Raw genomic sequence first — 14619 nt, 5'->3', positions numbered from 1 at the left:
GAAATGAAAAAAGATATGAAAACTACATACTGCTTGCATACAAATTGATGTTTTCTGCACACTTCTCTTTCATACGTCAACATACATACCCTCACAAAAAAATCACATTATAATTATCGTCTCCATGCTTTGTACAAGAGTCTCTCACATTTTTATTAATATTTATATAAAGGCGTATTTATACTTATATATTTTCTTTTTTTAATATATTCATTCGCAGTAACAACGCTTTCTTTGTTTTCTCAAATTATAAGACAGGTATTTATCAGTGCTTGTTCATTAGTTGTGGTGAAAAATGGTCTCCCATGCTCTCACACTCACACACACGCACACACTTTCAAGCAGTCACTCAAATGTCATCACTTCCGCTTACAAGGAGCTTGTTGGTTCCACGTGCCCTTCTCAGAGTTTTCAACTGTTTGTTCAGCTGAAACAGGCATCTTCCCCCTTCACTTTTTCTCACATAACCCTCCCTCCCCCTTCCCCAAAATGCCAGATTTACAAACAAAACACTGTCTCCATTAAGGCAAAAGATCACCATGAAGGTCGCTGGCGAGAACAGACAGCTAGCTGGTGGCGGAGGGTGCTGGCAGTGAAATGTAACACGACACCGCGACACACCCAAAACACACTGCCATGCCTTATCACCAACTGTTATGCGTCATTCTCGCACGTCCTTCTGCTTGTTCCTCTTGACAGCAAACACAATGGACATTTATGTTCCTCTGACCTCCCATTGCACCGCACTGACCAATTAGACTATATTCCGCTGTCACCCTTTTTTTAAACCTGACGAAGAAGGTGCGAAGTAGATTTGAAATAGGTTGTCAAAGAAATGCACCATTGTTTCAATGGAAACACCGTATTTTATGATAGGAACCATAATATATGTTTGATTAAATTGGTATTGCAGAGAAACGAATGACAAGAACTAAATAATCCAACAGAAAACACTATCGTGTTATTCCCCAAAATAATGTAACGTAAAGCAAGCAAGTTGATGGCCAAGACAAGGAAGTAGAGGACAAACAAACCTGAAATTCCATGGGAAAAATGAAAATTGGCAACACGCACATGTTCCAAATAGTACATGTCACATACTGTGGCCAAATGTTGTTAAACCTGGACAACAGAAAACAGAGCATTATATGAAAGAGTAGCGATGCCCATCTATTGACCAGATAATGTCAGTCTTATCACTCATAATTTTTCTTGTAAATGTTTTTGAAAACTTATTATTAGATTAAAAAACATAAAAGTACTGGGTTGAGTTCTGCGTTACCAAGGTTAAGAAATCCACAGAATACCAATATATGTCACAGACTAACAAGAATCCAGTGGCTTTTTTTTCATTTATCTACTGGTGAGATCACTTGCACAGAAGCAGCATTATTAGAATTGCATTTAGGAACATAGGAACATAATAATGTCAGCATTTACATTAGAAATGCTGTCAAAAGACTGTAATTATGTTCGCTTCGTTAAACTGGACAACAGAGTACACGAAATGTACTATTAAAACTGTACCATTGGATAGGTATATTAACGAAAAGAGGGCTAACTTCCATGTAAAAATGGTTGCTCGCCCTGGACTCACAAAGATAACTTCACTTCAGCTGCTACTAGATAGCACCAAGTGTCATAACAAAAGACACACAATTCGCTTGCATTTAAATTGACCAAAGCTATGAAAGATCTCCAGTAAGGCAATGATTCTTGGACCAATAAGAACGCAAGGAAATCCCGTGCTTTTGATCTGACGCTCAGTGCCATCTGGTGAGATGGGTAACTGCTTATTGCATGAAGGTGAGGAACCGTTTCCACATGGATTTTTCCCCTCTATCCTAGAGGTACTTTTCATGGGAAAATGTGTGGTAAAACAAAGAAGAAACCTGCATAAATTAAGGTTACAAACAAATTATACTTGATCGTACACTTCTGATATTGGAAAATATAGGACACAAATTTGTTATTTTAGCAATATTGTTGCATCTAAGGAATAGGATTAACGTAACAAGTATGTGAGGAATTGGATAAACAGAGCAAACATATGTACTTTTGACAAAGTTTCGTGAATGTTAACAGACGTCATTTGGTAACAATTGATAACAATGTTGCGTCTGTGTTAGTCGTGTCATAGTGATGTTATGATACAGTGCAATATTGTCAACATTAGTTGGTTGAAGATTTCGTGGAATAATCTTGTGACACCACACAACAAAGCAAGTGTCTGGAAATGTAGATGTCGTCAGCGTAAGGTACTATTCGGAAGAAAGTCACCGTGTCAGACCAAAAGATCACAGACAATGACGTCGAGATTGGTCCAACCAGGTGACCAAGGGCGGGCAGTGCGGCGCGGGAGGCATGGATCAGTAAGCGGAAGTGGTCGACGACGTGTGATGGAGATGGTTCAAACTTCCCACTGGCGAGTGTTCATTGGACGGTGGGGTTGGCATGCCTGCGGCGCTTTGGCAGACGTACCATTCCGAAAGGTTGGTAGGATGGTGACCGCTGCTCAGGTGGTGACCGTGGCCCAGACCGGGTATGGACGTGTGACCCGGCGTCAGGGCGGACTGCGTGACTTGCGTGTTCCCACCACCGGCGGCGCCACCGCTGCCCAGCGTGTTTCCCGGAGACACCGTAGTTCCGCTGGTGGAGCTGGAATCGCTTTCGTAGCCACTTCCGGGCGGAGGAGGGCTCTTCCCGTGTACTTTCATGTGCTTCCTGAGGGAACTAGGATGCGTATAGGACTTGTCGCAGCCTCGGATCTTGCAGTTGTAAGGTTTGTCTGACGTGTGGACGTGCGAGTGTTTTTTCCTGTCCGAACTGTTAGCAAACCTTCGGTCACAGCCTTCGTACTCACATTTAAAGGGTTTCTCGCCTGAAAGAATACAAAAGAAAACAATATCAGTAATCTTGCAAACAATACAGGTGTGTACATATACACAACTACAGAGTGATTCATATAAACGTAAGTGGTGTGATATACTGTAGTAGACTATAACATCTTTGTGTAGCTTAACCTACAACGCTTATTGGGCAATAAACTCTCTATCATTTAGGAAGGTAGTTGATTAGAAGCAGTATTCGAACCGGACGTTGATTCTTAAGCGCCATTGACACCTTATGCATCCGCGGTTGAAAACTTCTTCTCCAAACTGAAAAATTAGAAGCCCAATTCAACTTCACTCAACGGAAAATACCACAATACGAAAAACAAAAATTATAGTAAAACTGATATATTTTGCAGTTTGTTACAAACTCCTAGCACTTAGTCAATACATTTGTCAGAAAGGCTTCGCTCACATTTCTATATTTTTATCTTAACAATGAGTAATGCAATATACATAAGTTCTTTGTAAAATAGTTGTGGATAATTGTTAAATATAAAATATTTCATTCGATACCTAATCGTATTCATTCATTGTTTGGTAAATACAATTTGTTGTATAAAATATAATGAGTGGGAATTTGAAACAAATATTAGACCTACTTTTACTGAATGTAATACATCCGAGTCATTTTATATATTGTATCATACTTTGCTACATATTTATGTACATATCTCGAAAGTTAAAGTTAAAAAATGTCCCGGATCTAGTTATAACAACGGGCAAGACAACAAACATGCACAGTAAGAATTTAGTGAACCCACTTTGGAATTGCTCTGTCTGTCGAACACAATCATTGTCCAGTTCACTCGTTAAAAGTGGCGACTTACCCACCTCAAATTTCTAATACTAGTTACCAGTATTTCTATGCAAATTCGTATACATCGCACCTTTGATCTCCACATAAGATATGCACGAGATACCAACAAACGAAATCAAGAAATTGATGCGGAGAAAATTCATTCATTATTGTACTAAGGTACATTCCACATGCAATCATTTTTGCAACCACCTTTCTGGTTGGCGTGTACTCTAACCAATAAAGTACTGGGTTCTTAGCAATTTTAATGTATTAGCATTATGTACACATCGCAGTTTCTTATTTGACCGTTTCTGTCTAAGCTGTTATGTAAGAAGTTGCGAAGTGTACTTCTTCAAATTATGTATTACATTATATAATGGTGTAAAAAATGACGCGATTAATTACGAACACATGGAGTCCTCCCATCATTTTATTGGAATTGAAAACCATGTCGTCTGTGCCTCTGAGAGCACTTATGCCAATTTCCAGGATCTGATCTCGTACGTTGTTACTGGTAGTTTGGACGCCATAATCAGAGCGTGTCCAATGTCGCATAAAGGTTAGTGGGGAGGGTGCAGTCAGTTCTATACCTTACATCATATTTTCATGCAGATTGAGAGTAAGTCGGACCAAAAGAGAAGTTTTTACCCCTAACCAACCCTACCTAGACACAACGCAGTTCATATCACCACAAAACAGCGACAAGTCCCATACAAATTAAACATTACACCATCAGTGAAGAAGTTAACAGAATGTTAACAAAATAATTGTGTGAATTCCGCATAGAATTAACGATGACAAAAATTGTAACTGTGCAATCAAAATTACTACATTTATAGGGAATGTATATAATGCGCGCGGACAGCAGAGAGAACTGTAGTTCTTCGGAATAGGTTTCGTCGAAGTTTGTGTTTTCTCTTGTGGGTTTTTCTACATTATCTTGGGAACTATTGGGGATGCAACGATTATATTATACCACTTTATAGCTACTGTTTTGCTCTACAAAATGAAACTATAGGATTTTATGTAAGTGCTAAAGAAGAGTGAAAATAATTTATTTTTCTGTAATTTATTTTTACAAAAAATGAAAGAAAAGGAAGGAAAAATGTGGTGAAGTATCAAAGAGGGAGTAAAAAGAGGAAAATGTGCCAATCTCACGAAAAGGTGCAAAATGGTGCACCAAAGTGTTTATTTTACTTGATTTCATGTTCTAAAATACATACCTCAAACGACCGGTATGAAAACAGCTATAGTCCGTTCCCTACTTATTAGTCATAATATAAAATCTCGAACAAGCTTTGTAAAGTTATCAAAAGTGTGGTGGAGAACGAATAACCATTATTTATAACGCGTTATTGGTAAAAACTCAGCACTGGTTGTTAATAACATTGCATTACATTTATTCAAGGACTGAGAAGGGTTTACCAAGACGAAAGCTGTACATAAAATAATTATTAGAGAAAAGCATTGTGACAAGTTGAAGTCCGAATGTTCCTAGACCAACACTTACTTCCTGTTTACCTTATTAATACAGAACATGAACCTTTAACACGTGTCTTCAAAACACTTCAGCCTAGCAATAGAAATGGAGGGATGTCTGCTTGTCAAGCAACACAATTTCCCATTCACAGACTACCAAGATCCTACAGAAGCAGTTGGGCTGAATCGTCCCAATATTGGCTTGACAGGCAATTGTCCACGAGATTACGTCACCGTGACAAGAAGCGGGGAGACCGACAGTTGGCTTACAAGGTGATAATTATCTAAGGGTAAACAAACGTCACACTTCGCTTTGGATCAAGTGGGGATATTTTTTTGTTTGATTTTTGTCCTGTGCTTGGACGAGTGGAAGACCTCAAGAACCACCGACGAGTGTTCTCAAAGGACCTCTCCTGGTTACAGCTGCCGGGACCGATTTCCCATAATCCTCTCCACTTTCAAGAGGTTCGCATCGCCTTTTCACTTCACTTCCGCTCGAGGCCAGTGTTGCCAGCTAATCAAAAAAATACCTAAGCGTATGAGAAGTTCGAATGGGAATGTTTTGTCTTCAGGGGTCATTGCATTTTACAATACAAATGAACGAAACTTTATTCCAAAGAAATATAATTTTACTGGATGTCAAATTATTTTACTTTTGTAGTAGTGTTTTTTTTTTGCATTGTATTAATGCAATTATACAAGTGCTATGGACACTAATTGATGTTTTTATTGCTTTTTGAACAAAATAATGAATCATATTAGTTTTGAAAGTGTATAAACTTGTTTATTGCTATTCCAAATGTTGCCTTTGCTTTTACAATAGTTTCTTAATAATAATAACGCTTGTTTCCATGTTTAATAAAACACTCAAAATGCTGATCAAGGCAAAATTGATTGTAAAATAAGACCATATAAACGTCTTCTTCGGACAAAGATTCACAATAAATTAAAAAGAATCTTAGAACGGTTTTTGAAGTTCAATCGTTTGACTTTCATAGATATACTGATCACAACTTAAATTAAACTTTATGTTTGTAATTCTAGTAATGTGAATAATCAAAAGGTATCGATTGTGTTCGAAAATGGCCGTACACATTGTTAATTCGAAGTTATTTCAATCAACCAAATCTCACATTTGAAGCTTGAATAGTTTACAAGATATCGAAACTTGAAGAATTAATCGATTCCTGGTTTTCGATTATTTTGCTCAATAAAATTACCTAAAATAATTTTCGTTCTTAGAATGAAAGCTTGATTTTTTCATGAATTACAACAGAGTATTTGAATAATTAGATAAAACCCGTTTTTTGCTGTTTTAAACTATTGAAGCCAAGGGCGGAGGGAAGAAATTAACTGTTAATGTAGTTTTCTTTATTTACGGTATTTTTTATTAATGGCGAACTTTCTAAAATGACCACGTCAGGAAATTCAAATACATAAATTATGCTAGCAAATGCATTTAAAATTCACGAAACAACACGGGGAGAAGAAAATTAAACCTCAGAAGTGAAGAAAAATGAAATAAAGACGGCAAAAATACTGAAAAATGACCTAAACGGAAAAAAACAACCGCAAATTGCATTTTTTTTATCAATTTCCTAGCTTTAGGCTAGGATTTTTATGACCTAAAAATCACCAAAATATGCAAAATAAAATATGCTCTTATGACCTAAAAATGTACAAAATATGCACTATAATTTGAAAAATATGCCCTTATAACTGGAATGTTTCAAACATCAATATCTAAATGCCGAGATATTTTTTCACATTCGTACTATTTTTAATTCACCTTATGGACCCTGATTTGCAATCCACAATGAATACTTTCTGTAAATTTTCAAATGAAAATTAAAGAGATTTTGTTGCAGTAATAATAATAATAATAATAATAATAAACCTCGAGTGAACCTGAGAATAAGAATGAATCCACTTCGAAAATGACTGTATATTTCTTTAAGAAGCGAAAATATGTTGAATATGACCGAAGATCCATCAAAATATGCTCTATCACGCAGAAATGGCTAGATATGTCAAAATATGCCCCTTAAAAACCACCTTAATTTAATTAGTTTCCTCATAATATGAATTTCTATATATTTAGGGAACACATCACCCTTGCCAAAATAAGTATGCTAAGTCATGAGAATCCTAGCAGTTTCACACATACTTTTTTCAGGTTTTGATGATTACTGCATTAAATTGAAAATATTTTGGAAACTAGTGAAAATATGACTCCAGTATATGGAGACACTGGTGGAAAGAGGGAGAGGGAGGGGGCTTATTACAACAAGAATCCTCTCGAAAGTCTCGTGGTTAGAACTTCAGGAATCCGCGAGTAGTTTTTTTCCGTCTTGGACAGGTTCCCCCGGTCGCTGTTTGTCCCATCGAACTCCGCTGACTGAAAAAGTGAACATCAATCTCCATCGCCACGGCTGAACGGATACCAATAGGTGAATTGCGTTTTTGGAGGACCTTCTCCCAACATTATTCCTTTTCCCCCGGCTTTAGTCCCTCCCCTCCCAATGTGGGACGACCGCAAACTTCTGCTGCTTACCATTGATCATTCCTTCTTTCCAAGGATGGGAAGCTTCTCGTGAAAATTCCCTCTCGGTGCAAATATTTCCCCTTTTCTACAAAAATTCCCTTTCACAGGAAATATTTCTCATTTGTACGAAAAATTCCCTTCATTAGAAAACGCTTCCTATTTTTGTTTTATTGCAAATAATCGTTTTGCTAAGAAGAAATATTCGTACTGGTAGGTAAAATTGGGAAAAGTTCTTTCTGGAAATTTAAGTAGTCTATTATTCTAGGACAAAGTTTCGCTTCCTTTTCTAGGGGTATTGTCTAGTGTTGGGCCACATATCGTTCGTTCAAACGATATATCGTCACGATATTTAGCGATATATATCGTTTCAGCGATATATCGTCACAATATTTGGCAATATATATCGTGGAGACGATATATCGCCGATATCACGATACAGAAAAATATCGTATAATATCGCCTGTAATGATACTTTTGGACGATATATCGCGATATCATATTTCCGATATCGTCCATCGCTAGTATTGTATTTTTTTATCAATAGCAGTTTCATTCAGATCATAAACAACACAACATTTTCATGATAAACACACGACCTTATTTCATCAAAATGCCTGTGTGTGTTCTTGAAGGTAGAAATTAATTGAAACATAAATCTGTATTTTCACACACATATGATCTTAATAGACCACGAATTGTATCAACACAGAGAATGCTGAATGATTACAGTTGTACAATTACAATAACTGACAAATTATGTAACGAAGAAAATTCGAAAAGAAATCTCAGTTTTTCCCACTTATTTTTTTCGAATATCTTTGAATTTCCCTCGATCTAACATCACTGTTCCGCCCCCTCCATCTTTCCCCAACAACCTCCCCCCTTCCTGATCTTCTAAACCCCTGCCGAGGTATAGTAAGCTCCCGTGGGTGCCTCCATCCCATTGGTGTCAAGCCGAAAACACACCGTGAAGTTCCTTTTCTTCCGAAGTTCTTGAGGAATTGTACATAAGTTCAAAATAATGGACTCCGACCTGCAAAAATACCTTTTTTCAGTACCTGGGTGTGATCAGAGCCTCCTAGCGCTCTGAAAAGGAACTTTTTAGTTGTGGGAGGAGCGGAGACCATCCAGAAGGACAATTTTTCGGTCATGGGTTTCGCGCTCGAAAGAAATCTGTGACAATTGCCAGGATTTTATTTCCCGAGGACTTCTCCCTACCTATTTTGTGTTCAGTCATCGTGGATGCCGGCGTACATCGGCCCAACAAAGCGAGAGAACTCTATAAGAATGCTGACTCCACTCTTTTGTAGTTGTTCACAAGGTAAACCATCACAAATCCTCAACACTTGAGACAAAGGTTGCTACGTCACAACACTGTTGCCAGACACGGTTCGACAAAACCTCATTCTGAAAGCCAAACAATCTCTTGGCACTGTATAACGTTAGATGGCCTCCCCGATAACGAATACGTTAACGATGTAGCCTTGTAACCTGTTGATCCAGTCCCGATTAGCCTATCTGAGCATAAATATACGATCAACTACAGTAGGTTACTTCGAAAGAACATTTCTAAACAAGCAATATGTGCGCCTAAACCACGTACCGAATCTTTCCAAACTACTCTTTTGTGGTATAGAGTTCTTATGAAAATTACCAGTTTATATATATTAAGAATCATACGAACTAATTATTCTTCAACGGAAGAACAACATGTTTCTAACTTGATTTACAATCTAATTTTACCAGTTCGATTTAAATTCAAGTTACTGAATATTCGTATCAAGTAATCATTAAGATTTTTTAATGAACTGATCTGCCATCTGCCGGAAAATTCTGAGCGAAAGACATCTATTTCGATTTTTCTATCCATACTAATCTGTGATATTTATCCTTACACGTAAATGAAATAGATACCAAACTGCAAGCATATTGAAAACTTGCACAACACGAATTTGTCAGCCGGTGAATGAATGACTTGATTTATTTTCGCTTTCTGCCAGTTTTGGCTAATCGCTACGATGAGGATGAATGATGATAAGATCAAGTAGATGAAGGGAAAATCAGTGATGTGACTTCATTTTACACGATTGAATAACTAATTTTATTGAACTGTTATGGAAGTGTTAGTATGGAGCAAAATGGGAACTAAATTGCAATATCATCAGGGAACATACACCATATTCAATACAATACAATGTACAGTGGATCCGTATGTATTAGCTAGCAAATTGTCCATCACCACGTTTACTTCCTTTGTTTTATGCAATGAACTTCAAGAACTGAAACAAAACACAAGACAATAAGCTCACAACCTCTGAACCAGTAGACGTAAAAATACAGTTCTTAGAAATGTAGGATTAAGATAAAAACCAACGAAAATAGTCGTCATGGACAATTTGCTGAGCAATACTTGTGAATCCCACTGTACAATACAATTACAGGGATCCATTAAAATAAAAATGATTTCTGAGGACAAATTGCCGTGCATAAAATGTATGAAACACATATTTCAAGTTTTTCATGCTTTTTGAGTCGAGAGAAATCATAATATTTTGGATATTTTAAGTCTTTTTTTTTAACCTATATTGATAATCCCAACGAATGTTGAAATGTATATATGATAGGAAGAACACATATCAATAGCTCGAACCTAGTAGCTACTGTTGTTGTAGGGCGATACGCTAAACACTGACCTACAGGGCTCGTCAAATCATGGAAAATGAAACCGTGCTTCTTTCAATAAAGAAATACAGTGTTGCCACTAATCTAGTGGGAATAATGCGCAGTTTGAAACACTGATTTGTTGCGAGAAGCCTCCTTTGAGAATATTGTCGAAAGGGGCGAATGAAGAACGTTTTTGGAAATGGGAGGGGTGGAAAGTGTTCTTTCGCAGAAAAAGGAAAAGCATAAGATTTCCAAACGTTTCTTTTGCCGCTATTCGTCCCGGCCTCTTACAAGATAACTCAAGATGTCCCAGGCAAAAACCTTCTCATTGTGTAAGTAGCTTCAATCGAGCCCACATTGAATACTTCATTCCATTTCGCCGCGCTGTGATATCAGAGGTTTCCAACTCTAACCAGATTTTTTTTCTAGGAATTGAACGGAACGTATTATCTCTGGGTCCGCCGAACAAAGGTCTATGTAAAGACTAGAAGAACGTCGGAATGTCCTCACTAAAAGCGGATTCACGTGTACAACCAAAATGTCTTTTGATTATGTATTGCAATCCAAGTATTGTAATATCTACTTCGTCTCAAGAAAACTCACAATGTACATTACTGTGCAATACGCTAAGACAAATCTACCTTGCGGAATTAAAGCATATACTTCCGCGCAGAATATAATTCCATTCTGACACAACTGTTTAAATGCAACCAAACAGTTAAGCCTGAATCACATGGAACTGGATTTCCAGTAGGAATGCCCTAGTTGGCGCTGGACTGGCTACCCTTTGGCTAGTTTTCGCCTCACACAATACTTGTTACCGCGTACTTGTCGATAGACTTTTGTTCCCATAAGACATTGCGCAAAGCAGACAGTCTGTAAATATGGACGAGCAATTTGAAGAATGTTGTAGGTGAATTACTGCTTTGTGCTTTTATTAAAAATTAAAAAAGAAAAGTATGGACTAGAGATTGGCTCGAAAAGGTATGGTAACTAACAAAAACAGCCAACACTCGGAGACCACAGACAAAAAACTCCCCTTTGGAAACTCACAGGTTATCTTCACATGGCCAAACTTTGCTCTGATTAGCTGGTTCACAGAATCCAGTCGAGGATAGCCAGTATGGAATTAGAACATGTCCTATTCCTCCAAACCAGTCAAGCAGCCAGCCAGGCAACCATCATATCCGGGCAGGTAGGTAGTCAGTTCAGCGCTAAGTGTATATCCAGTCCCGTGTGATTCAGCCTTTATTTACTTTCCAACACATTACAAAATGATACACCCACCAACAGGTATGGGCCTCATCAACTGCATGTAAACGTGACAGATTCGACTACTGGACGGTTGTGCGAAAGAACATTGAAAGCGAATCTAGCTACTTTCTTAGCTCCTATGATCTGTACGTTCTGTTTCATGCAAGGCTAACACAGAAGAAACTGTGACCTATTCACCCGCGGAGTAATACATAAGAGCCTGTTAAATAGTGTTAAATTTTCTCCTAGCGTAGTTTCGTTAGCGATTACATCAGAATACAGTTTGCAACACTGTTTTTCAATTCTTTTTTCACTTGCTCATCCATCACATGGTAATGAGGACGGATGGAAGTCAGGGGCAGCAACGTGCTTTGCGTGACGTGTAGAATATATATATATAGAGTTGGGATCCCACCATGCGTGCGAATAGGGAGACAGTTGAGGATCATGACTCTTGATTCTGATAGAGCATGTTCGAAGAGATGGCGCCCTTGCAACAATTGCTGAATTGTATTTCGCCATTGTTGCAGTTTCCTTTCATTGCATTAACCATGCATTATTGTTTATTCCTTCTTCCTTACCTTGGTCTCGGAAAGATTGTCATCTCATGGCAGTCTTGTCATGATTCTATGAAATGTTTCCTCGGACTGGATCAACTGTGCCCAGAAAGCAATATGAAATTGAGCACACTTATAACGTACAATTAACAATATTGAGATTTTGTATTATTACATGTATACTCTATGTTGTATCATAAATATGCATGTGTGCGGGTGCGAATGTATGTATCTCAGGTCAAGTGTATTATGTACTTCGCATTCTAATATGGTGACATTACACAGACGTACGCATGTCTCGTTCTCGTGTCGATTTTAAGTGGTTTTCTCAGTCTCGTCCAGATGATATTCTTGTTTATCACTTCCTCGGTTCTTCATCCCTATTTCTTGTTTCTTCGATTTTCTCTTTCGCGTCTTCATTAGCCGTCTTTCTGGTCTTTCAATCTCGCTTCAGTTTCTCGTTTTATCATCCCATCTGATCTCTTCAACTCTTAACTACCAACTCCTTTCCTCATGTTGTGAATCATCTTCTTCATCCTTTCAAATTGCTTATGTTAACCAGTCCTTCGTTATCGCTTCATCATTATCTGAGTGTAATCCACATTGCCACAATCTTACTTTACGTTCGATTTCTATGTATATTTTATAACATTTTTATTGGAGGCATTTTACACATTTATTGATCAACTTCGTAAGGTATTTCGTCTCTTCACAGTCGTTCGTATCTCACACTGAAATCTTCGCAACACACCGTCAACACATATATTCTAGCTAGTGCCACTGAACAACATCGAAGTTCCACAGTTAGAAACGCTGGCAAATAATATAAATGACAACAGAACTAAATAAAAAAGAACAACCAACTAAAAATTCTCATCTTCCACCATGGCACAGTAACTCACTTTATTTCGTTTGATCACTAAAATAAATCAGACTTCTACTAACTAGCTCTAGGTTTAATGTTCAAAAGTCCGTAAAAAGCCCAAAGCAGAATACAGTAATGCACAAAACAAGAATATCAAACATATAGTGCTTAAATAGCCCCTGAGATCGAGTTATGCTGACATTCTTGCACTTATGTCATTACAGTGACGCCACTGCCACCTAGCGAGCGTTGATGTACTATTGGCTAATCAGGAATGCCATTACGTTGTTTGTTCTGTGTGAGATTGTAGGGCAAAAAAATGTTTCACCACTTCACGTAAAGACGTTTCGGCCGCAGAACAAAGAGTAGAAAGTCCAGGAAGGCCGCTGAGGCTATTGTTAATGAGCTGCAGATTCATTTAGCCTAGATGTTAATTGCATTCAAGGGTTTCATTGTGATGGAACAGGCGCTAACAATCCAGGTTTGAGATTAAGATCGAGGTTTTATGTTGCAATACTTGTTGATTTCGCAGCCTCTCAACAATGAGGTGACCGATTTGATTGTTGTTTGGTGTTGAATCGTCGAAAGGGAAATTTTTTTCGCTGCCGCTTGATTTTTCACGACCCATTCTTGTCTTTCGATGCCGTTTCGTACTGAATTTAAACCAAATTGCATTACATTGCAATCAAGGACGTATTTAGGGGGCCAGGGGGTCCGCCCCCCGAAAGATTTATCAAGTACTAAAAATAAATAAGGAAAATATATTCCATTAGCCTTTGTTGTATAATTTCCGCTGAACTTATTGGAAGACAAGTATTTTATTAGGATCATACGGCTTTGAAAGACAAGAACGACGTATTTAGGGGGGTTCAGGGGTGCGGACCCCCCAAAAGACGTACGAAGTACTTAAATTAAGTAATGAAAATATTAGCATTTGTTGCATAATCGATGGTTATTAATTTCCTCTGAACCTTTTAGAAGGCAAGGATTATATTGGGATCATACGGCTTTGAGTGACAATACAAAGACGATTTATGTATACTACTACTCAAAATAATATGCATAAAATATTAATCAGAAACCTACTTTTCTCCAACTACATGTAACATCATTTTTGTTATTCGGTAAGTATTCAATTATTCATCTATTTGACATTAATTTCATTTCCAGGGCACTTGTTTTTATGTATATTATTCCGATCTTAACTACAGGTAAGCTACATAATGAATATGCGCTGTTATATCTCTATTCTTATATAGTCTTTTTACCTACTCGTGTAATAATAATAATTTATGTATTGTTTTAGTATTAATTTTATTTAATATAATTATTTTAATGTAAACATTATTATTATTATTATTATCATCATCATCATTCCTGAGACACTTGAATCGGAACCCCCTCCCGAAACATATTTCTAGATAGCCTACGTGCCTAATTGCAATGTAAACTTTATACACACATGCCGGCAGTAATGTGCTCACGAGGGAGTTGGTGGGGACACAGCTCTTTTCTTTAAAAAAGAATATCATCTATGTGAAAATACTGTGTATATACTTGTA

The 14619-nt window shown here is 37.5% G+C and overlaps 1 protein-coding gene across 1 annotated transcript in view; it reads right to left on the bottom strand.

The window, feature by feature from the left end:
- Positions 1–1387: 1387 nt before the first annotated feature.
- Positions 1388–14619, bottom strand: part of opa (Zic family member odd paired) — a 99845-nt gene continuing 86613 nt past the window's right edge. Inside the window, exon 2 of the mRNA XM_083130455.1 lies at positions 1388–2881. Within this exon, the coding sequence (XP_082986581.1) occupies positions 2370–2881 (512 nt within the window). The 3' untranslated portion in view covers positions 1388–2369. The remainder of the gene's footprint in view (positions 2882–14619) is intronic.

Source organism: Lepisma saccharinum, chromosome 10, assembly GCF_977018435.1.
Source record: "Lepisma saccharinum chromosome 10, izLepSacc3.1, whole genome shotgun sequence".
Classification (NCBI taxonomy): Eukaryota; Metazoa; Arthropoda; class Insecta; order Zygentoma; family Lepismatidae; genus Lepisma; species Lepisma saccharinum.
The sequence above is the reverse complement of the archived record's forward strand: the minus strand, read 5'-3'. Positions and strand labels throughout refer to the sequence as shown.